Source organism: Emys orbicularis, chromosome 6 (assembly GCF_028017835.1).
Source record: "Emys orbicularis isolate rEmyOrb1 chromosome 6, rEmyOrb1.hap1, whole genome shotgun sequence".
NCBI lineage: Eukaryota > Metazoa > Chordata > Testudines > Emydidae > Emys > Emys orbicularis.
This window is the reverse complement of record NC_088688.1, coordinates 72,881,885-72,908,781: the sequence shown is the minus strand read 5'-3', so window position 1 is coordinate 72,908,781 and position 26,897 is coordinate 72,881,885. Positions and strand designations below refer to the sequence as shown.

Genomic DNA, 26,897 nt, shown 5'->3' with positions numbered 1-26,897 from the left:
GCCCACAGATCTCAGCAAGGCCACTGAGGGGGCCCAAATGGCAAAAGTGGAGGCAGCCATCTGTGTTCCTGCCATGTGGGCATCCTTTGAAGTCTATCCTCCTGTAATATGTCAGTATAGTAGGGAGTGTGACGTGTCCCAGAATAGATAGGGGAACCTGCACTGAAATTTGAGAATCTGATGAGTTCTCTTCCACATACTCTAAGGGGGCGATAGCTGTTCCACTTGCAGAGTAGATGAGGGTGTGTGTGGTGCTTAGGTGATAAAGGGGTTAGTCACCAAAGGCATCTTGACAGTGACAAACCTCCACTCATTCACAGAAAATACTCCAGCTCACAAGATATTATCAGATCCTTAGGGTACCTAAACTCTTGCAGTACCAACAGTATCAAAGATTGGGCTGAGTGAGAACCTGTGGAGGATGGGTTTGGTACCGATGCAGCCAGTACCAAGTACTTACTATGGGAATGAGTTGGCTCTGATTCCCTCAGTACCACAGGTAGGCAAGCAGTCTTTGGTATTATTTATCTTCTTGTTATCAGTACCAAATATTGTTGCGGGATCTGCTTGGTCTTTTCAACCATGTCTCTGCTGCTCTGGGTATGGGAATCCGAACTTGGTACTGAGTCTGACTTAGAGGACTGACTCCTCTTTGCCTTTGCAGTACCAGCCTCGCTGGGAGCCTACATGGAACTACCCTTGGGACCTGAGGTTTCTGTAGCCATCTTGTGAGATGGTGACCAAGAGATTCTTGGAGATTTACTCCTTGACTCCTTCTGCTTATAGGCAGATATGAATGAGAACTTCAGCACCGTAGATGTACTCAGTTCCACGGTACTGCCTGCCTTGCTACCGGTCTCTGGTGACCAAGATCTCAGTGTGGATGGGGTACTAGCTGTATTGGGAGGTCTATATACCCCCGGATCTGAAGCTGGACATAAAGTTTGCTCCGTCATTAGGAGTTTAAACTTAATTTTTCTATTTTTTCAGGAGCTACTCTTGAAGGAATTGCTGATCTTGCACATACTGGGGATATGAGTACCACACAGGCAGCAGAGGCACTGGGAGTGTCTATCACTTATTGGAATAGCCTCATGACAGGAGAGACACCTCTTGAATCCTGGGGAGTCCAGCATTCCTGAGCAAAACTCATGAAAATTTAACCCCAGGAGGGGAAATGTCCTAACTACACAACTATATGAATAAAAAGGGGGTTTTGTTTGCCCCCTTTTTTTTTTTGGGTGGGGGGGGGCAGAAAGAAAAGCAAAACAAATGGAACATTTTTTCCCAATAACTAGAACACTGTAGGGTAAGTAACCATAAGGTAACCAACTATCTGAGAAAAAAGCTAGATATCGGAGAACAGGCACACAGTAGACACTGTCTCAGGCCAATGGTGGTTGTGAAGGAACTGAGGGTGGTTCACCCATGCAGCCTCATATAGCCAGGGCTGCCCGGGGGGGGGGGGGGGGGGGGGGGGGCAAGTGGGGCAATTTGCCCCAGGCCCTGCAGGGGCCCCTATGAGAATATAGTATTCTACTGTATTGCAACTTTTTTTAATCGAAGGGGCCTCCGAAATTGCTTTGCCCCAGGCCCCCTGAATCCTCTGGGCAGCCTTGCATATAGCCTTGGTGCTGGGCACGAGGATATGTGGGGCACATGTGTGGGCCGAATGAGCACCGCTACCAAAAATCTTCGATTGAAGGCACAGCGCTCAAGCGTATCCGAAATGGAGCACACACAGAGACACTACGTGAAGAATATAGATTCATAGATTCTAGGACTGGAAGGGACCTCGAGAGGTCATCGAGTCCAGTCCCCTGCCTGTTGATTTACAACTAAATAGTGCCTTTACACTACATTTGGTACATAGTTTTGCTACCTAGGAGGTAACTATAATTATATACATTTATTTAAGGAATTATATAGCTTAATATTTTCAGATTCTTATTAATTGTATATTTTGTATGTTAGAAAATGATTAATAATATATTGTTTATTTACTAGTTAATTAACTTTTTGCTCATGATTTGTGTCTAGGATGGTAACTGGGATTTAATTAAACACAAAACACAGCATATTATTAAACAAAATATTTTGGATACATAAACGTCTCATCAAAACATGTTTCACATTTACAACTAAATTACAAGTTTAAGGCCTTTGTATTAAATTCAGATGTCATTTTAACCAGGTTTATTTTTAAAAAGAAAAACAGTATAATAATAAAAATTTAAATAAAAAATCCAATTTAAAAAAAAAAATTTAATCTTCAATTTTTATCCATGCTGGATTTGGACATTGAAGGAAATGAAGAAAGATCTCAAATGGACATCAAGGATATCAACAACAAGGGATATTTTAAGCCAAACTCTCAAATGAAGTCAAAAGGAAGTCCGCTTAGTAACTCATGTCACCAAAAGCTGAAATTTTTACTAAGAGGCCTATGTCACCACTCCATTGATCTAGTTTATACCGGTGTCACTCTGTTGAAATCAATGAAGATATACTGGTGTAAAAGTGGAGAAATGCAGTGGTGAATCAGGACCCATAATGATGTCTAGCACCTTTGCACAGAGTATACATAAATCTAAGATAATGAGGTTTAAGAAATGGCTATTGCACATTTCTTTCTAAGCAGAAATAGAGTTTGCCTACACAGGTTTTTTTTCCAGGAAGGAAGATGCAGGGAGATGTTGGAGAGTTACAAGTTAGAATAAGACACTGCACCAAAAGCTAGTAAGGTGCAAAGAGATGCTGGTGACTTACAAGTTAGATGGGGACATAGTACAGGAAGCAAGGAAAGTTTGGGGAGGTGTGGATTAATTACATGTTAGGAATGATGTTTCAGGGAAAGCCAGGTCAGTGTGGGGAGAGGTCACTGACTTATAGATTCATGAAATATGCTGCATAGAAAGAAGGGAGGAAAAGGGGAGAAATTGAAGAATAAAGGGTTAGGGCTAGTTAGGGTTGCCAGGCATCTGGTTTTCGACCGGAATGCCTGATTGAAAAGGGACCCTGGCAGCTCCGGTTGGCACTGCTGACCGGGCCGTTAAAAGTCTGGTCAGCGGTGCAGTGGGGGCCCAGAGCTCAGGCAGGATCCCTCCTTGCCCTGGCTCTGCACGGCTCCCAGAAGTGGCTGCCAGGTCCCTGCGGCCCTTAGGCGCATGAGCGGCCAGGGAGGCTCCATGTGCTGCCCCCGCCCAAGTGCCAGCTCTGCAGCTCCCATTGGCTGGGAACCATGACCAATGGGAGCTGTGGAGACAGCGCCTGCGGGTGTGAGGGCAGTGTGCAGAGCCTCCCTGGCCGCCCATGGGACTAGGGGCCACAGGGACCTGGTGGCCACTTCCTGGGAGCCGTGATAAGTGCCACTGGGACCCCGCACTCTAAACCCCCTACCACACCCTAACCCCCTGTCCCAGCAGAGAGTCGCCTCCTGCACATCAACCCCCTGCCCCAGCCTGGAGTCCCCTCCCGCACCCAAACTCCCTCCCGGAGTCCGCACCCTGCACCCCCACACCCCCCCCCAAGACCCTGCCCCAGCCCTGGGCCCCCTCCTGCACTCCAAACCCCTCATCCCTGGCCCCATGCCAGAGCACACACTCCCAGCCAGAGCCCTTTCCCCCTCCCCCACCACCCCCCTGCACCCAACCCCATGCCCCAGCCTGGTGAAAGTGGGGGAGAGCGAGCAATGGAGGGAGGGAGCGAGCAGAGGGGTGGGGCCTCGGAGAAGGGGTGGGGCAGGGGTGTTTGGTTTTGTGCGATTAGAAAGTTGGCAACCCTAGGGTTTGTATTCTCTGAATCCTGCAGAGATTAAAATAAGAGTCTGGCAAAACAGGACCCAGTATTTCTGTAGATGTTATATCAGCAGCAACCATTTGTGTTTAATGAAAGGAAGGTACCTCACCTGTTTTTGAAAGAGGGTAGCTGATGTTAAATAAATCTTCCAGAAATGAAAAAAGTGGGCCTGTGATATTTAAAGCATAGTCAGCATGTCCATTTTTAATTGCTTCTTTACGACCCCAAATACGTATCTATAATAAAACAAGGAAATGTTATTTTAGACAATTTAAATTTTCACTTTCTTCACCTCTCTTCTGTGAAGGTAACATTTCTGAATAGCTGTTTTGGAAATGCTGCCTGTCCACATCAGATTCTGCAATTAAACTTTTCATACAAGAAAAAAAGACCAATTTATCACTCGTCCTAACAAACTAATGGGCAAATCCTAATCCCATTGAAATCATTGAGAGTTTTGGCACTACCTTCAAAGGGACCAAGATTTGAGTCTAAATGTATATAGATAGTTTCCTAGTTATTCTTTTATTAAATATGAAACACCACCTTATAACGTAATAACACTGAAGACCACATATTTAAAAGTGATATTTTAACTTGTACCAGCAAAATGGCATGTGCACCTGTCTGTGGTCAGAAATGGGCTTTTGGACAGGCAGATTAGGTATTTGCATGAATAAACTGATAAATATACTGTTACCCCATCAATATGCCCATATGGGTGCATGCATTAATCGGAGGCCCTTTGAAAATTTAGCCAGCAAGTTTTGAATACATAGCAGTTTGCAAAATTAAACCCAGATGTGAGTTCTGCACATGCAAGTGCTTGTACATGTAAAATTTCTGGGCACAGTTTTAGAGGCATTTGATCTCCAGATTTTAATTTCAAGTGAAAAAGTATGGGTATTCAGTTAACATAGTCTCTCCAGCCTTGAGCTCCCCTTTTCTGACAATGTATTGTAAGAGTCTCAAAACAGCATACCATTGTGTTCTTCAATACCCAGACACAAAGGGTAGAGTTAAAATCATAGTACAGCTTGAACTTTAAATACCCTGGCGTATAGCAGACTCTCGTGGATATATTTTCAAACAGACATTTATTGTAAACTATTCTTGCAAAAGAGACAAAGAATTAACTGTTTGTCCATTAATGCACATACTTTGGAGGTGAAACTTGGATATCTATGTTTGAAAATTAAAGACAAAATCCTGCCCCTTCTGCTTCCCAACAGCAGCAGAGAAGGACTGCAACCAAATGCTCACAAGTACTAATTTGGGGGTCTGGCTACTGTCCTAATAAGCACATCTTGGCTCAACGAGATACAGTAACTCCTCACTTAACGTTGTAGTTATGTTCCTGAAAAATGCGACTTTAAGCGAAACAATGTTAAGCAAATCCAATTTCCCCATAAGAATTAGTGTAAATGAGGGGGTTAGGTTCCAGGGAAATTTTTTTCACCAGACAAAAGACTATATTATCTATATACCCACACACACACTATAAGTTTTAAACAATCAATTTAATACTGGTACACAGTGATGATGATTGTGAAACTTGGTTGAGGTTGAAGAGTCAGAGGGTGGGATATTTCCCTTACTGCTAAATGATGAACTAGCAATTAGCTGAGCCCTCAAGGGTTAACTCTCTCACTCTGCGAGGCAGCAGGAATGGAGGGAGATATGCGCATTTCCCTTAAGTACACTACCTTGTTAATTAGATCAGCTTGCTGAGACACAGCTGCTACAAGCTCCCTCGGTCCTGAGCCCTGCTCTATGGAAGGTGGGGTAAGCGGGGTGCAGGAGGGAGGGGGACACCCTGAGATTAGCCCCCCTCTTTCTTCCCTCTCCCTCCCCCACCCCCCCCGCACAGCAAGCAGGAGTCTCGGGGAGCAGCTCCAAGACAGAGGGCAGGAGCAGCAAATGGCAGTGGGGGGAGGGACACAGCTGAACTGCAGGCAGCTGCTGCACAGGGAACTTAGGGGAGTGGGGAGTTGATAGGGGGAGCTGATAGGGGGGCTGCCGGTCCACCCTGGTTCCAAGGCCCCACCAGCTAGCTGCAATGGGCTGCTCTTCTTGCAAGCAGTAGACAAAGCAGGTGGCTGCCAAACGACGTTAGAAGGGAGCATTACACAACTTTAAATGAGCATGTTCCCTAATTGATCAGCAACGTAACAACGAAACAACATTAACCGGGACGACTTTAAGTAAGGAGTTACTGTATAGTCTGCAATTTTGGAGGCTTGGTCAGACCTCCAAGCTCCCAACATGTCTGATGTGGTGTGCAACAGGCACCATATCAGTGTATGCTTCTCCATTATAAAGGAGCAGTAGAGTGCTTTCTGCTGCACATTTGTAGTGTCTTCTATGGTCCAGCCTGAGCCATTGTGCTTTGCAGTAGTGGGATGGCTATGGGACCCACCATGTAACTAATACTTCTCTGGCATTCATTAAGTGAATCAAATACTAAGGGTAAACTTTACCCTTGGCTCAATATTATTTTAGCATAGATTTTTATATCTAATCGCCTTTTGTTTTTCAACAAACAAAATTAAACATAATAATAAAATAACATCTTTTTGACATTTTTTTCCTTAAAGAGTTATAGATACAATACCACAACAGGACAATTGTAACATGGTATGGACATCATTCACTGCATAGGAAAACTAACTTGAGGGCATACAATAGGAGCTTTTAAAAGTTAAAAATTGTGTCAATATTCAAAAACAGTATAAGTTATACAGTATAAGTCTATACTAAGGACTTGAAGCACAGCACTGCTCCCATTCAAGTCATTAGGGTTGGGATTTTCAAAGGAACTTAAGAGAGGTTTTATTCTGCTCATAAATCACATCAGAATTTATGTAGTGATCTGTACAGAGTATATAAACTCTAATTATTATGAAGGAGATTTTTCTGCACATGTATTTATTGGATAAATGTTAACAGTTTTACCATGTAATCAAATACTTTCAAAATAGGACGTATATTCAATACAAGTTACATCTTATCAAACATACAGTGCACCACAGAACCAATTTATTCTGTTAGCTGCTCTAATGAGTGATGCAGACTCTTATTTACCTCATTCCCTCTTTCAGTCCTGGTGATGTAATCAAAGTCACAAACCACAAAAGCAGTTAGATAAGTTGACATTTTCAGTGTCGTGTTAAATGTGGTAACGGTCCATAGGCTTCCATTCTCATCTTTCATTTCAGATGTATCTAGAATAAAAACAATTTTAGTATAGAAACAAACTATCGCTACTATACAATAAAACAAGAGTTTGTGTTTTCAAACCAATCTTTTATACATCTCTTTATTACATTTTAATACTCTGTATGACAGCACTGGCTACATATATTTTGGCAATAGCACCATGCCAACTTTCCCACTTAGCTCATTCCATGTACTTGAATTATTACCTTAAATACAAAGACTCTACTACTCCACTCCTCAGCTTCTTAATCAAAATCTATGAAGCATATCAAACTTTGCATTAGTTTTGGGATGTGGAAAAGCATAAAAAAATATTCACCCATGCTATACTTCTATAATATGTATGTTCATAATATCACTCAAGTAAATATCAAACATGCCTGAGAGTTATCAAATACTTAAATCTCACATGCTTCAAATAAAGGGCCCAATCAGACCGTCCACAGAAAAACACATGGAAGGAGGTTCTGAGAGAGGAAATATTTGCAGACTACCTTCACAGATATTCCCCTGTTTTAGTCCCAAAGTTACATTACATGCCTCACAGATTTGGTAACCATTGACGTTTATTACTTAAAATTATGTACATGAGAAATAAAGAATCCTCACAATGAGGATATTAAAAGAGACATTTACACACGAAAGGAAGGAATCTCACAGCTTTTTAGGTTTCCTGCATGAATACTATCTGTCCCTCATTTGGCATCTTTGTCACACACAGCATCCCACATTAGGTGAGAATCAGTGGTGAGAAACATTGCCAGAGCAGTATATAATAGCTCGCACTGCTGCTGACCCTGTCATGTCTATTCTGTGGATTAACAGAAGATTTCAATTATGTGACTGTTAAGGAAGTTTTCATAAGCACCCAAGAATTTTTTTTTAAGATACACACAATCTCCCCCGCCCCCTGTCCTTAAAAAACAGAAGTATAGCTCTCAGACGTACAACACCACAACTTCAGAAGTAAGTAAAAGTCATGCAGTAAAATATACTGAGTAAACACTGTACAGTAAGACTCCAAACATGAACTGTTGTGCAATCAAATATCACAGCTACCAGACATGGATATGTCACCATTGAAAAGTGACCCAATACCACCACCACCCACCTTTCAAGACTGTGACTGTGCATATTTACCTGTGAATTTATAGATTTTTACTAACCCTCTCTGACTTTTTTTTTCTAAATAATATTTTTACTAAATAATATTCCTGCCTCAACAACCCATGTCTCTTAGGACTTGCCAGACACAAAAGTTAATCTGGAATAAAAGTAGAGTATGAATTCAAAACAGATTAAGTATTCCTGATTAACTCCATGTGCAGATTCTTATTCCAAAATAAGGCACACATATTCTGGGGGCCAGGGGGAAGTTTGCACATGGAGTTAATCAGGAATAGCTATTCCGAAATAAGTCCCTCTCTCAGGCTGGTTGGCCCTTTAAGGCAAGTTGGACTGAGCCTTGCCCATGACCTAGCAGTTACCCGTTAATCTTTCCTCTGATCTAGCCAGGTAGGGATAATTAGTGATCCCAGCTGGGTGTAATGGAATTAGAATGACTGACCCCAGCCACAGAGGACAACTTAACTGGAGCTGAGCTCAGTTGAGGGAAGAAGACCCGGGAGAGGGGAGGTAGGGAGTTCCCTCTCACTAGGAAGGCAGAAGAAATAGAATCAATCCCTGTAATGGGCCTGAAACGGGGGCAAGATCCAGGGAGAGACTGCAGAGATGGCAGGACTCTTTGGAGAAAAGCCCACAGGGAGTAGAGTAGATTGTTGTGTCAGGGAACCCTGAGATAGGGTTTGTAAGTGGAAGCAGAAGACTTAAGTAGCCCAAGGGGGCAACAAAAACTATTCAGATTTGTTTTGATTTTCATTTGGACCTTTCAGTTACCTCAGATAGGGTTTGAACTTTGTGACTTGGCCAGAAGGCTGAGCCATGGAAGATCTTGTTAGAGGCAGATGCCAGCAAAAGGCACTGGAAAAAAGGAGACCACTGACATTGGGGGGGGGGAGGGCACTCCAGGGAGCAGTTTTCCCCACCCTACTCCCCATGTAGACAAACCCTAACCCTTTCTGTCCCCAAACAGGAGCAGCAACTGCCTCCTTTTAGGAGATGGAGTCCTCCTCCAGTAATCTATCAACATCACTCTTTTGACCAGCAAGGACTACCATAGGACCATTCAAAGTCTTTCCACACAGACCTGAGAACCTGGCCTCTGCAACATCATGTTCTGCTAACCTCCTTCCACTTACATTTCTTTTTTTACAGTTAACCTCCAGTCCATGCTCTGTATTATTGCTCTGTATTGCTAGGACAGAACACATTAATTGAACAGAATTTTCAAATATTTGAGCTTTTAGTCCATGGATAACAGATCACTATAGTACAGGATGATACAGTAAAATAATGTGCTATGATTATACACTGTTGAAGTAAATTCAAACCTTTATTAAGGTAACTTGGAGAAATACAGATGTCTATTTTTTAACCTACCTATAGCAGGCATGTTGGAAAGGGCCACATAACTGGGATGATGGACAATTATGATATTAAAGGTTGCCTTCATGGCAGGTTCATCAAAGCAGGGATAAACAGTCCTGGCATATGTTGGTTCAAGCTGTGATGCAATCAGCATACTAAATTGGAAATACAGATATGGTTAATCCAGCATGTTGTAGCTGATCAAAACCATTATATAGTGCACAAAATCTGCCAAGTTAGAAAAAGAAAAGGTAAATCATATACATATGTGGATTTAGAAAAGGGTTAGACATTATTTAGAGAAATTTATGACTCAGTTGTCCCCCACAGAGATCCATGTGCAGATTTGCGCGTTGTTTAATTCAGCCATTTTAATGGCTAATTCTTTTCTTACATGTCTTTCTTTTCTAACTGAAGAGTTCACATTTTTATGTATTTGTTCTTACCGCTTGTGGTAGTTTGGAAGAGGGCTTTTGGGCAGAGTGCAGCGGGCCAAGGGAGAACCCAATGGCCAAATTTTCAAAAGTGTCCACTGGTTTTGGGTGCCCAACTTTAGACAATTGAGGAAAATCCTTACTGGAGAGAAGCAGGGAAGATACTGACGGAGGGGGAGGGATAGCTCAGTGGTTTGAGCATTGGCCTGCTAAACCCAGGGTTGTGAATTCAATCCTTGAGGGAGCCATTTAGGGAACTGGGGAAAAAAATCTGTCTGGGGATTGGTCCTGCTTTGAGCAGGGGGTTGGACTAGATGACCTCCTGAGGTCCCTTCCAACCCTGATATTCTATGATTCCCTGTACAAACCAAATGCAGATGCATCACTGTAACAGGGATTGGAGGCAGATCTACAGGTAGACCACGAGAGGATACAGCTGGAGATGAACCACCTGTGTTTTGAAAACCAGCTGCTTGAAGATGGGTATCACCAAGGTGAGAGAGAAGATGGGTAGTGCCAATGTGAGACAGAAGACAGGGAGTGCCACTGACAGCATGAGGAAAGAGAGAAGGACGGGGAATGTCAATATCATCTTGAAATGGACAGATTGTACCCACAAAACCCTAATCCGGTAGGTGAAACCAGACGCCCACGTAACTGTCCCAAAGGGTGGCAGAGACTCCAAATTATTTCCTTGCTTTAAGGAAGGGAATGATATGGATGTGTTTCTAAATGCTTTTAAAATGGGGTGTGAATTGAATAAGATAGGGCAGGAGGACATGGTCTGGTGCCTAGCTCCATTACTATCACAAACGAAGGACTTAGACATTTTCACCCTTATGGACAGAGAGAAATATAAACATCATGGGCAACATAAACAAGCTTTCTTGCCAAAGTTCAAACTTCTCCCTGCATATAGAAGGTCTGGGGAGTTCAGAAAAAAAGGGACATGATCTATGCTGAGGTTTCACTTCAAATTATGGGCTATATAAGAAAATGGGGAACTGGTTGGAGGGTTTCCATGGTCGATGAGGTCTATGAATTAATGGGCTTAGAACAATTCCTTAAACTCTGCTACCCCAACCTGAAATAATGGTTAATAGACAAAGATCCTAGAGGCATGACCATATCTGGGAAATGGGCCGACTAACATGCAGACAGTCCATTGGCAGTTGAAAGAAAAATCAAGGGAGATAGCACAAATCTGACCACCCAATCAAGACCCCTCCTCCCCCCGGAAGGGACTAAATCCAGAAATGGTAGGAGGCAAACCATAATAAGGGCCCAAAAAGGGAACCTGGAGAGCTGATATGTTTTTATTGCCATAAAAGTGGTCATAAGACAAAATACTGTCTGGTGCTAGGGAGATCAGAGGCTAGTTGTAGCACACAGCAGGTCCAGGTGGCAATGACTCCACTACCAGTGGAACCAAAACTAGTCCTATCAGTGAACTTGACTCTATCAGACTCCAAATGGGAATCAATTAAACACTGTTTCCCAGTGGAGGTGGATGGGAAACAGCCCAACAATGGAGGGATACTGGAACCCAAGTAACTGGTATGCCCATGAGCAGTGGACCCCTGATGGATCAGTCCAGATAGACTCATAACCATTCAGGGAATAATAGGTCCCCATTTCCATGTCCCTGTGGCTCCGATCCACCTGAAATGGGGTGGCAACCAGGGCCCGAACACTGTTGGGGTACCCTCCCAACTACCAGAAGAGGTCTTGCTAGGAAATGACCTACAGTCCTGGGCCTGCGCCACTTTTATGGTTACTTGGAGCCAAAAACAGAAAGCCACAGCCCCTGCCTCAGACCGAGCTGAAAGTTGGCACACAGCTTTGAGCTGCTGCCTGACAGTGTAAGTGCATGGCCTGGGCCTAGGCAGAGTCCTCCTGATTCCCCCTCTGAGGTCTGTGTAAGTGGGCCCCAGTGAGCAGACTAAGCTCTCCCAGTTTCCGCTTTGGAAATCAAGCAGAAACAATTAACTGACCCCTCAAGGAAAACCTAGGGCTGCAGCAGACTCCCCTGGCAACTTCCTGGCAGGATGGCGCCTGGAAAGGTTTCTCTGGGATCAGAGGTTGCTTTACATAGAGTGGATGCTCCTTAAGAATGTTGAGCCACGGAGTGTACAGAAACAATTGGTGGTATCACAAAAGTACCATCTTAGACTACTCAGGCTAGTTGGGACACTTGGGAATACAGCTCAGCAAACAGTGCTTACTCCAGAATTTCTACTGGGCTTGGGTTTTTGAGGCAGTACAAAAATACAGTAAGAGCTGTGACCCCTGTCAGAGGGTGGGAAATGGCTGGAATAAGGGCAAGGCTGTCCTGATTCCTCCTCCCATTATAGAGGAACCCTTTCAGAGGATTGCTATGGACATTGTGGGACCCCTTACCAAAACTACCCATATGGAGAAAAAATATATTATTGTGGTAGTACTGCTATCAAGAAGTGGTAGCTCTCCTCCATAGAGGCAGACAAGTTGGCTGATACCTTGCTAACAACATTCAGCCGGGGGCAGGGGCAGTTTTCCCTGAGGTGTTGATTGATCACGGGGCAAACTTATGTCTGCCCTACATGAAGGGCTATGGGAGAAATGTGCGGTTCCACAATTTTGGTCGTCTCCCTACTACCCCCACACTACCAGGCTGGTTGAGAGATTTAATGGAATCCTTAAAATAATATTGAAAATTTTGTGGACCAACAGCCTGGTGATTGGGATAAATATTTACCTGACCTGTTATTTGCCTATTAGGAGGTTCTCCAGGAATACACAGGATTCTCCCCTTTGGAACTTCTCTATCGGAGGAGGGTACAGGGCCCCCTGGACCTAATGAGGGCAGAGTGGGAACGTACAGCCTCTCCCAAGGGAATGTCCATGGTGGAGTACTGGTTGGGTTTCTGGGAAAAAATTCACTGAGCTCCTGAGTTTTCACTGACAGAATCTATCTAGAGCTTGGAAGAAACAGAAAGTCTGGCATGACCACACCACATGTGCTCTGACATATGGTACAGGGGACCAAGTTATGATGGTCATTCCAGTGTTAGAGGCACTGCACATGTGCTGTCAGTGCCAAATCCTGAGCATAAAGTGGTTTGATGTTGTGGAAAATGTCACAATCTTGCTCCAGCATATATAGATAACATTTGTATTTTCAGTCAGATTTGGGAAGAGCATGTGACCCCTGTAAGGAAGATGCTTTACAGCATTCAGATGGTAGGCCTGACTGTAGAGGTGGAAAAATGCAAGGTGGGGATGGCAGAAGTGGGCTATTCTGACCATGAGTGGAGAGGGGCTGCATAAAACCAGAGCCTGCAAGAGTGGAGGTGATTAAGAATTGCCCCACTCTCCAGACACAAAAACAAGGTACAATTCTTTACTGGGATGGCCAGATATTACCAGAGGTTGTCCCTCACTGATCTATGTGTAAGAAGGGTAAGTCAGGCAAGGTTATCTGGTCCAAACAGAGTCAATGCAACTTCTGTGAACTGAAAGAAGCCATAAGTACAGACCCAGTTCTGGTATATCCAGACTTTGAAAAGGCTTCCATGGTATTCACAGATGCCTCTGACACAGGCTCAGCGCTGTGCTGATGCAAGCTGATGAAAAGAGGAGAGGCACCCCAGAGTGTATGGGAGCAAGAAATTGCATCCCTGAGGAAAAACAACTATGCAACAATGGAAAAAGAATGTTTGGTTATGGTGTGGGCCCTCAGCAAACTACAGCCCTACTCTTTTGGATGACATTTCACTGCATGCAGTGACCATTTCCCACTCACCTGGCTACATCAAATAAAAAGGACAAATGCCACATTGCTAAAATAGAGATTAGTGCTCCAAGATTAAGATGGAAATGATTCGTGTTAAAGGGAATGCAAATTTGGTTGCTGATGCCCTGTCCAGGAAATAAGAAAATGGATTCCCCTAGGATGCAGGCCAACCACCCTAGGTCATATCTATATGTACAGCGCTGCGTCTGTACTGATACAGCTGCGCCACTGCAGCACCTGAGGTGAAGATGCTCTACGCCAACAGGAGAGAGCTCTCCTGTCAGCATAAAACACCGCCTCCACAAGCAGCATGAGCTGTGTTGGCATGAGAAGCTCTCCCCCCAACACAGCGCTGTGCACACAAATGCTTATGTCGGTGTAATTTATGTCACTCAGGGGAGTTGAATATTCACATCCTTGAGCGACATAATTTTTTTAGACAGGCTGTAGTGTAGACATAGCCCTAGTTAAACCCACTTTGGCAGGGGAGATGCGATAGATGGCAATTTCCTGCACTATCCTTGGAAAGCTTTATAGTATTAAGTTTATGTATTATTTTGAGCTGGGATTATATGTAACCCCTCTAGAGGGGAGATGTGACGTGAAGTCTGGTAGTTCAAAGGACTATATTGAAAATGTGCCAGACAAGAATAAACTTTTTGACAATAAGTGTGGAGTTCCTGAGGAATACTTGGGGAGAGGTTAATGCAAATTCCCCATCCCCGGTTATGCAAAAACTCAGCCTTTTGCAGCTAAGCCCCGAGGAAGGGGTCATTGTCTGCTGATTATCTCTTCTCGGAGACTGGAGATCAAGGACTTGTATAAAGAAACTGCTCAACTGCCCAGCCAGGGATCTGGTTGTGAATCTGAGATTGTCATGAACATGTAACAACAGGGCAAACCCAGTTGTGGGTTTTGAAGGATTGACCAGAGCTTGAGGGTGGAGTTGGGGGTGATCTCTGGTAAGCATTTTTGCTCACCTAAAGATCTTTTATTGTTTTTAATGTTCTCCCTGTAAGAATAAAAGTGCTTGCTTAGAAAGAGTTCTGTGGTAACCTATAATTGCAAGCAACACACAGCTCATAGCCTCTCTAGAGAGAAAACAAAGTACAGCTGGTGGCCTTTTAGGCAGTCTGGCTTGCTGGGGATATCACAGTGTAAATCCAGGAAGTTGTGCAGCCTTAAAGAACTCCAGTCAGGGTGGAGTGAGACATGGGTCTCTGCCCAAGAGGTAATGGCTGGGAGCCAGAAACCTTTAAATGGGTGCCCTCAAGGGAGCACGGAGGAGGAATACAGGGGCAGTTACCCTTAAACTATGATAGCCCTCCCTTAGGGTTTCCACAGAGTTAGAGAGCTCCTTTAATCTCTATGGATTCCATAGAAGCTGCAATGGCATAGGTTATGTAGGGAGTGGACCTAATGAGTATATCAGTGCATAAATCTGCCACCCTAACCATGCCCCTCCCCAACCAGCAATGCCCAGTATTGGGGTAGCACTTGCTGTTGGTCTTAGGAGATGTTGTGGGCACCTTGCACCACTGCAAACTCCCCAACCCCAGTGGAATTTCTGTCTCTGCCTCCCCCTCCCACCCCCCCATGCCAGGATTTGTGCCAGTAGAAGCTAGGAGAGAGCCTGCATGAATTTGGTACACTGCCTGCAAATAATTCTCATTACAAAGCATAACACAAATGTTGGCCAAGGCATTATTATAAAAAGAATTAAAGGTTGTTTTTCCAGCAGATTTCCACATAAAAAGAAAATAAAAGTAAAATGAAAATGCTTAATCTACTGTACATAAACAGTGGGTGTTTCACCCCAGTACCTCAGGTCAGGCAGTGGTATGACTCACTGTTTGTTTGCTTGCTTGCTTATTTTTAAAAGATCCTAATGTGACTGAATTGCTAGTAAACTTTATTCCACATTGCAAATCTACCACATTTGACACAAATCAATCCAAATGGAATTTTATTTTCCTAAGGCCCAGGATTGTATAAGCAGACAAATTAACTCCCCCCCACTATTCCTCTTTTGCACAAATAAATTTGTAGAAAATGAACCTTTTTATAAACTATTTTAAGAAATGCTGTATAACAATGCCAGAGGCTAGCAAAATAAAATCAAAATTAGAGTATTCCCAAATAAGGGCAACCTGACTGTTAACAGGCTCTTTAAGAATAAGGCATGATTATTTCAGCTATTCCAAGTTGTATTTCACCTTGTATGAAATTAACTAAGTTTAAAACACTCGAAATCTTTTTCATCATGTATAAAGACTTCATGTTTATAGACGATAAGCTGGCATTTCTGCAATAACTCCTATTAACACCCTTCTTGCTAGAACATAATAGTATTAGGATGACACTGGAAGTACAACAGTCTCCACCTTCTCCCCTGTCCCAACTGTTTAGGAAAGTAACATTTCTGAAATCGTTAACACTGTTTACACACAACTACAAATTTTTAAAAGCTGTTTACAACCACGTTGAACTCATTTGAACCATGTATGGGAATTGAATCTTAAAGATAGCTTAGTGTAAACCATCTTCGTTTTAGGGTGGACAACAGGCCTTAGTATGTAACTGTTAGTGGATCATCCCCGGTAATCCATATTGGTCCTGTTTCTAGTCCTTATCAATTGACATAATACAGGCAATTTAAAAAAAAGCAGAACAGATAGTGGATTGCCCATTAACACCTACCAGTGTTCATTTAAAACATAAGAACACAAGAACGGCCTGTGACGTTACACCCCATAATGCTTTATAGAAATATACTTATGAGTGTAAATATGACATAACTGGAATATGTTTTATGCTAGATATGCCATGTAACATATATTTGCAAAGGTTATGTTCTACTGAATGTATGCATCCTATTTGTATGCATGTATCATTTTTATATCTGAAGTTATAAGTGTTGGCTCTATGCTTGTATTTAAAGTGTTTGCTGTAGGAAGCACATAAGGCAGATTTGGTCAACATAGTGTGAAGGGGTTATTCAAGTAATGGGGAGTACTTAACTAACAATGGACTTTGGGAGACGCCAATCCACATCTAAGCTTTCCTGGGAACGTTCAAACTAACATATAAACAATGGCGTCGGCCTGCAAAAAGCTGAATCATTCATAGACATGTAACTTGCCCAGGTAACTGCAAAACTCCATCTTGTTGAGGGGATTTTACACAGGAGAACAGAGGGGTTTCCACCCACAAGAGAAAAACTATACAAGCCCCTGGAAACTCCTCCATTTGGTCTTCAGCTGGCTCAGAAGATAGCCTCTCGACCCCAAAATGATGTCTGAAAGAAACTGGAACAAAGGACAGTAACTACAGGGGTGTGAGTGATTGATGGACCCAGACTAGGAAGGAGTCTAGTCTGTCAAAGAAGCTTATTGGAACATCTCTGAGGGTGAGATTTACCTGCGTTTAGTTTCCTACTGTATTAGGCTTAGACTTGCATGTTTTTGTTTTATTTTGCTTGGTAATTTACTTTGTTCTGTCTGTTATTACTTGGAACCACTTAAATCCTACTTTTTACATTTAATAAAATCACTTTTTGCTTATTAATTGACCCAGAGCAAATAATTAATTCCTGGGGGAGTAAACAGTTGTGTATATCTCTCTATCAGTGTTATAGAGGGTGAACAATATATGAGTTTACCCTGTATAAGCTTTATACAGAGTAAAACAGATTTATTTGGGGTTTGGACCCCATTGGGTACTGGGCATCTGGGTGCTAGAGACAGGAGCACTTCTTAAGCTGTTTTCAGTTAAGCCTGCAGCTCTTGGGGGACATGGCTCAGACCTGGGTCTGTGTTTGTGGCAGGCTAGCGTGTCTGGCACAACAAGACAGGGTACTGAAGTCCCAAGCTGCCAGGGAAAATGGGCTCAGAGGTAATCCCAGCACATCAGGTGGCAGTCCCAAGGGGATCCTGTGACCCAACCTGTCACACGGCCATACTGGATCAGACCAAAGGTCCATCTAGCTCAGTATCCTGTCTTCCGAAAGTGGCCAATGCCAGGTGCCCCAGAGGTAATGAACAGGTAATCATCAAGTGATCCATTTCCTGTCACTCATTTCCAGCTTCTGGCAAACAGAGGCTAGGGATATCATCCCTGCCCATCCTGGCTAATAACCATTGATGCACCTATACTCCATGAATTTATCTAGTTCTTTTTTAAACACTGTTATAGTCTTGGCCTTCACAACATCCTCTGACAAAGAGTTCCACAGGTTGACCATGCATTGTGTGAAGAAACACTTCCTTTTGTTTGTTTTAAACTTGCTGCCTATTAATTTCATTTGGTGACCCCTAGTTCTTGTGTTATGAGAAGCAGTAAATAACTTGTGAGTCTTCAAGAATCAGTTACATTTGCTATCAGAGGGCAAGACTGTATGTGTACAGAATGGGTACTAAGAAAAATTGCACTGATTAGGATAGTACCCCAAAATCCTAAGATTTAGATGAAATTAAGCCAGTACTTTAGTACAAATTCCATAGGGACATACACTACTCTTGATCTGAGCACACAGCACTCAATTCACAGCAGTGAAAGTTCTGCATGTAGTCTGATGGTAAAACATGCCTCCCAAATTCCATGGACTTAATCCAATACAACTGAAGTAGGACGAAGGAAGACAAGAGTGTCTTTAAAACACCTTTCTGCCTCCCCTAATCCTGACAATGACTCTCTTAGCTATATGCCACCCATGGATTCCCCAGCTTGACCCCCCATAAGGATAGCTTTCAAGCTATTTTGTACTGTCTGACCAGTGCAAAGCATCCAGAAGTGGGGCCAGGCTTATATTTGACTCCCTTTGGTGCTGTAAGCACTGCAGAAATGTACTCCATAGTGGCTACAAATAGTGCCTTCATTTTTCATTTCCTCCCCCACACTTCAAGACCTGATTAAGTGTGTAACTTAGATCACTTGCCATTATCTATAATCAAACAGACCATTAATGGTTATTGTATTCATATTACTTTTTTCTTATTTGTGAGTTTAGTGCTTATGAGAGGACTAGAGAGCTCTTGCTCTATAAGAATTATAGCACAGATGGACACAGGTTTTCCACACCAGCTCACCAATGTGCCTCAACTCTGATTTGGCAAAGTGAGAGAGAAGATCATTCTCAATGCCAATTAAGCCTTTTGCTCTATTAAGCTGCCAAGAGCTATGTGGACATCTGAGCAGGAGAAACTGTTAGCACAAAGTGATAGAAAACCATTATCTTCTGCAAGTTGTACAGTGGCTTTACCAAAATGACTATCAACCTAGATTTGAACTGAAGACCTAGAGATGAAAGGTGCCCTATTACAGGGGTTGGCAACCTTTCAGAAGGGGTGTGCCGAGTCTTCATTTATTCACTCTAATTTAAGGTTTCGCGTGCCAGTAATACATTTTAACGTTTTTAGAAGGTCTCTTTCTATAAGTCTAGAATATACTAAACTATTGTTGTATGTAAAGTAAATAAGGTTTTTAAAATGTTTAAGAAGCTTCATTTAAAATTAAATTAAAATGCAGAGCCCCCCGGACCGGTGGCCAGGACCTGGGCAGTGTGAGTGCTCATGAAAATCAGCTCGCATTCCGCCTTCGGCACGCGTGCCATAGGTTGCCTACCCCTGCCCTATTACATAGTGCCTGGGCTATCCAATCCTCCACTAGAATTAGTCTTCTAAAATAATTAAAATAACCTTGTCAGGTACCTTATTAGACCTTACAAATGATGTCCCAAAAATACATCCATACTGCAGGAGAAGGATTGAGTTTCTGCAGCACAAACTGCGAGAGACTCAGAGCTAGGAAACTGCAACTATGGTAAGATTGAAGACTTCACTCTGAAAGAAGGAGAAGTTACAAAATAGTGTTGCATGGATCAAGTTCAGAGAAAGTCATTTAAAACAAGGAAAGATATGGAAAAATTGACTTAAGAACATCAAGAATGCAGACAAGAACAGATAAGCAAAGCAACATGTTAAATCTGCAACCCATAGACTTCCTTTGATTCAATCTACTGTCTGGACATAACTGGAATCTTTTAACCAGACTGCAATCTTACATACCATAGTTACTACAGGGTAAATTAAGGATAGAATGGAACAATTCATATAAATCTTTTTGCCACTTTGCTAAGCTATTTAGGGAGGTTGTACCATAAAATGAAGTCACAACATAAAGAACAGAATGTAAATGAATACTAAGAACACATACACAGGATATTCATTTATATACTTAGTGGTGTAATATTCTATGCCTACTTGTATAAAACTAAAAGGGGCTTTCCAAAGAAATTAAGCAAAATATTCTAGTTTTCCTTAACTCAAACTCCATAATTAGACAAATACCATTGTATAAAGAGATCCATGAAAGAACGGATGAAGATTGCAGGAAAAATAGAAGAAATTTGTACAAATAAGCTCCTATTGTTTTTCTCTCAGGCCAACCAACTTCTCAACACACACACACACTTACACACACACGGAAAAAAGCAGTCAGTGGAAGTTAAATTCTCCAGATTTAGTATCAGTGGAGTTAGGTTATATGAAAGTCACATGACACTTTTTATTTCAATAAAACAAAAAAATTAAGTTTTTTTTTATTATTGGTATGTGTTCATGCATGAATGGATTTTTTTTTTTAAGCAAAATGAATATTATCTATTTGGCACATTCTTGTAATATCCAACCGCTGATAGACAACATAATCTAGTTAACTAATCAGTAGGTTGGGACCCAAGAATGCCAGAATTCTAATTCTAGCTCTACTGACCTTGAGCAATTCACTACTCCTTAAATTATTAAAGGTGAAAAAAAAATTAAAATCCCATTTTCTGATGTGTTTTGTTTACCTTGTGCATCTCAGTTTGGACAATGAAAAATCAATTAATTAAGTTTCACTTTTGTTTAATGAGTTTTGTTTCCAGATTCTTAGGATGAAATTTGCCAGCACAAAGTCTATGCAGCATGTAGGCACATAATTGCTATTTTGCAGGTTAATTTATTTAAAATGAATGTTTTTATTTAACTTGTACTGGACCAAGTTGATAGTGTCTCTATATTGTGTACACAGTTTTTTGAAAGTGTAAAGCACTGTCATTGGTGATTTGATTTTTATAGTTGCAGTTAAGCAAATGCTAACATCCATACCACCTAACAAAAACATTCACAGACTCTTCCACTCTACATCTAAGTACCATTTTATTCCAACATACACCTGCAGTGCATGCATCTAATTCCTCAACAAAAACAAAACAAACAAAAACACATTCAAACACCACAGCCTTAACTCTAACCTTAGCTCAATTAAGATATATTCTCTGCAGACAGACATACAGGTGAAGTGCATAATGTGTCATATGTACATGAAAACATCTGAGGTCAGAGTTAAGGTTTTGCATTTGAGTCTGACTATGATACATTGGATGTGTGTGCTGTCCTAGTCCCTCATATTAACATTAATGGAAGGGGAGATCTGAAGCAGTCAGAGCACAGAGCAGCATAGCTTTTATGGTTTGCCAGAGTGAAGCCCCACTCCGGGAGACCTGAGAAAGTCTACTGGACTAGAAGTAGCGTTGGCAAGCTTAGCAAGTGTGAGAGGTTGGGGAGAAGGAGACATGCCGGATGGTAAGAAGGCTGGGGAGCAAAACTGGAAGCAGAGTGGCAAGTTCCACGTTTGTCAACTTTAGCACAAAGCATGTTCATGTTATGGGGCTAGGTCAGGGAAGCTAATGGCAACAGTGATGTGGAGCTTGTTGCTCCCCTACTGAGCTCTTTTGTCTAGGATGAACTTCCTGTAATTCCCCAGAAGGGGGGTCCTGCTCTGACAAGCCTGTAGAATTCCTTGAGACTAGGAGTAGTGCTGCCAAGGGAGAGCTTGGCAACACAACTCGGAGCTTGGGGAGGAGGCATGAATAACAAGAATCACGGATGATGGAGTGGGAAGGCATTGTGGCAACTAGGGTACAGGCTGTAACACTAAACTAGGGAGGGAGATGAGGCCGGGAAAGCAGCCTGGGAGAACAGAAGTGGCCAGCAGATCTGGGCTGTTCAGATTTGTCTTTGCAGACCTAGAGTAGGATCGATGAACACTAGAAAAACAACTCCCCATCTATTTCATTTTAAAATTTGAATATTGACTTTCCCTGAGCTGTTATGCTAATGTGTGTGAGAAACTTGTACTTTATGGGGACTGTAGTTCTTTAGCTACAGGAGGCTGAAAGATGTCTGAGCTGCATTTTGCACTATGGTTTTACCCACATAACACTGCTCTACAACCAAAATGCTTCTGAAATAAATGTAGTCAAACTTTACTAATTCTGGATCACTGAGAATGAAAATGACGCTTAAAATTGTTGATTGGCTCTAGTTTTCAAGATATGCTTTTGGGTCAGTATATACGACCCTTGACTTGGGAATGGCGGAGGATAAGTGAGTTATAAAGGGAAGGGATCTCAATTTAAACCAGAAATGACTAAAATACATCTTTGACTGGATCTATGAATAAATCTATGACTGGGTTTGGACAGTACTTGCTTTTTAGGCAAAACAATGAATGATGCACTCTGAAGCTGGTATTGCGTCATACATGTTATTCCTAGAAGTCATGGATGATGCAATCATAACGAAGCTTACATCACTCTGCTGAACAAATTGCCCTATATCAGCTCTAGAAATCATACAGTGTCATGCTCTCTTATTTGTCAGTGTTTGATTTTGCAAAGGGACACATTTTTGTTTAGCCAAAGTGAGCAGAGATGCCTCGTACTTGTGTGAACAGTGCAGATAACTTCTGCTATGTTTGTGGTGAAGTGACTTTTGCATCACAAAAGCGCAGTATAACCACTATGGTTAAGAAAGCCTATCACCTTTATTTTGGCTGCAAAATTGGAAATCAGGACAAGAGGTGGGCCCCACACATATGCTGCAACACTTGTGCAACAAATCTTCGCCAGTGGTTGAACGGGAAAAGGAAATCTATACCTTTTGCAGTGCCAATGATTTGGAGAGAGCCAACAGATCATACCAACAATTGTTACTTCTGCATGGTGCCTCCAGTTGGGAAAGGTGTGTCAAAGAAGAAAAAGTGGACTGTGCATTATACAAACATTCCATCAGCTATACGCCCAGTACCCCACGGAGAAGGACTGCCGGTTCCTGAGGCACCAGAATCATTCTCACTTGAGTCAGACGAGGAAGAGGAAGAGGATGAAACTTCTGGTCCTGAACCATCAATGTCACAGGACCCACATTTTCTCCCATCCTCCTCCTCTGAACCACACCTCATAACACAAGGTGAACTGAATGACCTTGTCAGGGATTTGGAACTACCCAAGAGTAAGGCAGAGCTGTTGGGCTCCAGACTATAGCAGTGGAATCTCCTGGCAGGTGATGTTAGGGTTTCCATGTTCCGTGACCGTCAAAAGGATCTTGTCCCATTCTTCTTCATGGAAGGTGATCTTGTAGCCTGCAACAACATCGATGGTGTGATGGCAGCCCTCAACATCGGTCACGATCCAGATGAGTGGAGACTGTTCATTGATTGATCGAAGACGAGTCTTAAAGCTGTTTTACTGCATAATGGCAATGTTTTGCCATCAATTCCAGTTGGTCATGCAGTCCATATGAAGGAAACCTATGACAACACGAAACAACTTTTGAGGTGCATAAACTATGACCAACATCAGTGGCAGCTTTGTGGCGATTTGAAGGTTGTTGCTCTCTTGCTTGGTCTGCAGACTGTATTCACAAAGTACTGCTGTTTTCTCTGCGAATGGGATAGTCGTGCAAGAGATTCCCACTACATCAAGAAAGATTGGCCACTCCGACAGTCATTGGACCCTGGGAGGAAAAGTGTTCAGCATCCACCACTTGTTGAATCAAGGAAGATTTTGTTACCACCCTTACACATCAAGCTGGGTCTGATGAAGAACTTTGTCAAGGCCATTGACAAAACACAAGCAGCTTTCAAGTACCTCTGTGGAAAATTTCCAAGGTTAAGTGAAGCTAAGATAAAGGAAGGTGTCTTTGTTGGTCCTCAGATTCGTGAACTTCTTCGAGATGATGCATTTGACCATGCACTGCGTGGCAAGGAAAAGACGGCATGGAAAGCCTTCCAGTTAGTGGCAATAAATTTTCTCAGAAACAACAAGGCAGACAACTACAGGTTGTTGGTGGAAAACCTCCTCAAGGCATACAAAAGCCTTGGTTGCAACATGTCACTAAAGATACATTTTTTGCACTCTCATCTAGATTTTTTTCCACCGAACTGCGGAGCAGTGAGCGACGAGCATGGCGAGTGATTTCACCAGGACATTTCAACAATGGAGAAACGCTATCAGGCAAATGGAGCCCATCAATGCTTGCAGACTATTGCTGGACAGTGACAAGAGATGCTCCATTTAATGAATACAAGAGACAAGCCAAGAAGCGCCGAGTAGACACTGAATAGGACTAAACTATGTACAGAATAGTTTTTTGCCTTTTGTTTCATAATAAATTTTATTTATATAACCCTTTTGCTGATTTTTAAAGTGTTACATAAACAGGACAGGTGAAATATTATCATGTAAAGCAACCATAAACACATGAAAAGACCTAGGTTTACAATTTATGATTAAAATTCTACTATCTACACAATATACATAGACATAAAATGTAAAAACTTAAATATCTTAGAAACAATAGCCAATCAGTTGTTTTAATTGTCATATTTGAATTCAGCACATCAAAATACATAATAAATAGCACATTTTATCTCTGAAGCAGACGACGTCTCAAAAATTGTAGACCAGTGAATTGGTTTTGGGAATTGGTTCTATGGTGGACACCTGGGCTAATATGAATAAGGGGCTCCAGCATCTTTTTGCAAGCCTTCAACTATTTGGTCTGATTTGTAACATCAGATAATCACAGGAAAGGCAACTACAGCTTCTATATAACTGCAACAGTGCTGACCATTTAGTGCTCTTTTGAGAGGGTACCAGTGCCAATAATCCAGCAACAGTTAACTTTAACAGACACAAGCTTTTGCCCAATCTCCCCGCGCAATTACACTGTGACTTGTTATGAAAAATAGATTGGGCAATGTATGTTGCAGTGACTTCTTTCCTTTATAGAGGATCTGCTAACACATTATCTAATAACAAACTGTATGGTCGTGTAAACCTGAAAGGCAGAGGATGGGGGAGGGATATTCCTGTTGTCAGACAAGACTACTTTATTTTTATAGTGTCTTTTATACGTTCTATAGCCACAAAAGTTCTTTTCTTGTTCAACTCCACATAACAGACAAAGTGAGAACTTAAGCTACCGGCAAAGGAGAAATTTTCTTCAGCTAAGATCAGATACAAAGTAGAGACACCACTTTCTCTATTTCCTGGCATACACCTAGAGGACATTACTAATTAGATGTGTGTGTGATTGCAAATTTGTATTGATTTTCCTAAAATGCAAGGTGTGTTCAGATCTGAGGTTTTGGTTTCAGCTTCCTCCATCTCTAAAAAGCTTATAATTCCTTTTTGGGAAAAGAGGAAAGAAGAGAGATACCTGGCTGTGTGTCGTCTGTCCCCCGCCCCCCAACCCACCAAAACAAGCACTTAGGGCAGTTGTCTTCAGCCTGTTTTCATTTGCGGACCACTAAAATTTTGCAAACAGAGGTGCGGACCCTTTGGAAATCAGACAGTCTGCGGACCCTCATGGGTTCCCGGACCACAGGTTGAAAACCACTGATTTAGGGGATTAGCCAAAGCCCACTGAAGTCAAGGGCAATCTTTCCATTGACTTTACATGGGTTTGGATCGGGTCCTCTGATGCTGATATGATGGCACTATACAAACAAGGGCCTCTAAAGTCAGGAAGAGCTGGTGTCCCAGCCTTTGACCGGAGCAAAAGTGTCCCAAGCCCTTTCCCGGGCGGTCATCTCAGAAATTGGCTCGGGAATTAGCCAGCAACTCTTCTGGGGCTGGCTGGAGCAAAGCGCCCTTCGGGGCCACGTTCTCGGAGCTGGGCGCTGAAGTCTGGCACCTGCCCTACGCTAAACCCCAGGCAGCGCTTAGCTGCCCGCTTGCCCGGGCGCCCAGATGCCCCGGCATGTCCCCGCGCACTCACCTGCTCTGCCCCTGGTCAGTGTAGCGGGTGAGGAAGAGCCCGTCCAGATTCTCGCTCAGGGGCCCCCTGAAACTGAGCTGCAGCACGTAGCGCCCGCCGGCCCGCAGGCTCCGCCGCAGCTCCAGCACCGCGTACTCCTGCCGCTCCTCCAGCCACAGCTCCGCCACCTCGATGCCGCCGCCGCCGTCGTCCGGCCCCTCGAGCAGGGGCCCCCGCACGGCCGCCCCCCACAGCTCCAGCTCGGAGCTGTGCAGCAGGACGGTGGCCGTGTCCTGGGCGCAGCGCACCGTGATGTTCACCTGCCCGGAGAAGACAAAGGGGCCGGGCTGGCCGGGGCTCAGCCGGGGCCAGAGCCGCAGCTCGTAGTGGAGGGGCAGCAGAGCGCGGGGCAGGCGGGAGTTGTCCCAGACCCCCGGCGGGCGCGTGCTGCCGGGACTGGGGCTGGGAGTTGGGGGGCAGCAGCCGGCGCCCTCCTTCTCCGGGCCGGCTGTGGGCGAGGGGGGAGCCGCTGCAGCCCGCAGCTCCTCCACCTCCTGCAGGCAGCGCCCGTACAGAGCCCCCAGCACGGCCAGGGCCAGCAGCAGCGCGGCCAGCAGCAGCGCGAGCAGGGCGGCGGGCTTCCTGCCCAGGTAGAAGCCGGAGGCGGCCTTGGGTCCCATGGCAGCAGGCGCCGGGAGCACGGCGCTGTCTAGGGGCGCCCAGTTACTCTCCGAGCGCCGCAGCGAGTGCGGCTGGAGCTGGGCTGCACCCTGCGCGCAACAACAAATACCCTGGGAGCGCGGGCGGAGGTGGAGCCCCTCCGGCGAGGGGCAAGGCAGCAGGAAGGGGAGAGGTGCCCACGCTCCCCGCTTGCTCTAGAGGTGGGAAAAGGTAAGAGGCGGATCCACTTGGATCCTGCCCATCTTTGGCCCCAAGCCCTCAAACTGTATCATCAAAAACTGAGAATGAATCTAGACGCTTCTCTCTCTCTCTCTCTCTCTCTCACACACACACACACACACACACACACACACACACACACACACACACACACACACACATAAAAGTTCCTGATGCATCTCAGCACAACAGTGGGTG

At 43.5% G+C, this 26,897-nt stretch overlaps 1 protein-coding gene across 1 annotated transcript in view; it reads right to left on the bottom strand.

Moving 5' to 3' along the window:
- LVRN (laeverin) overlaps nt 1-26,479 on the bottom strand; it is a 63,662-nt gene extending 37,183 nt beyond the window's left edge. Inside the window, exons 1-4 of the mRNA XM_065406741.1 lie at nt 25,821-26,479; nt 9,517-9,659; nt 6,883-7,022; nt 3,908-4,034 (exon numbers count right to left, since the gene is read on the bottom strand). Coding sequence (XP_065262813.1) covers nt 3,908-4,034; nt 6,883-7,022; nt 9,517-9,659; nt 25,821-26,479 — 1,069 coding nt within the window. The remainder of the gene's footprint in view (nt 1-3,907; nt 4,035-6,882; nt 7,023-9,516; nt 9,660-25,820) is intronic.
- Nucleotides 26,480-26,897: the final 418 nt, after the last annotated feature.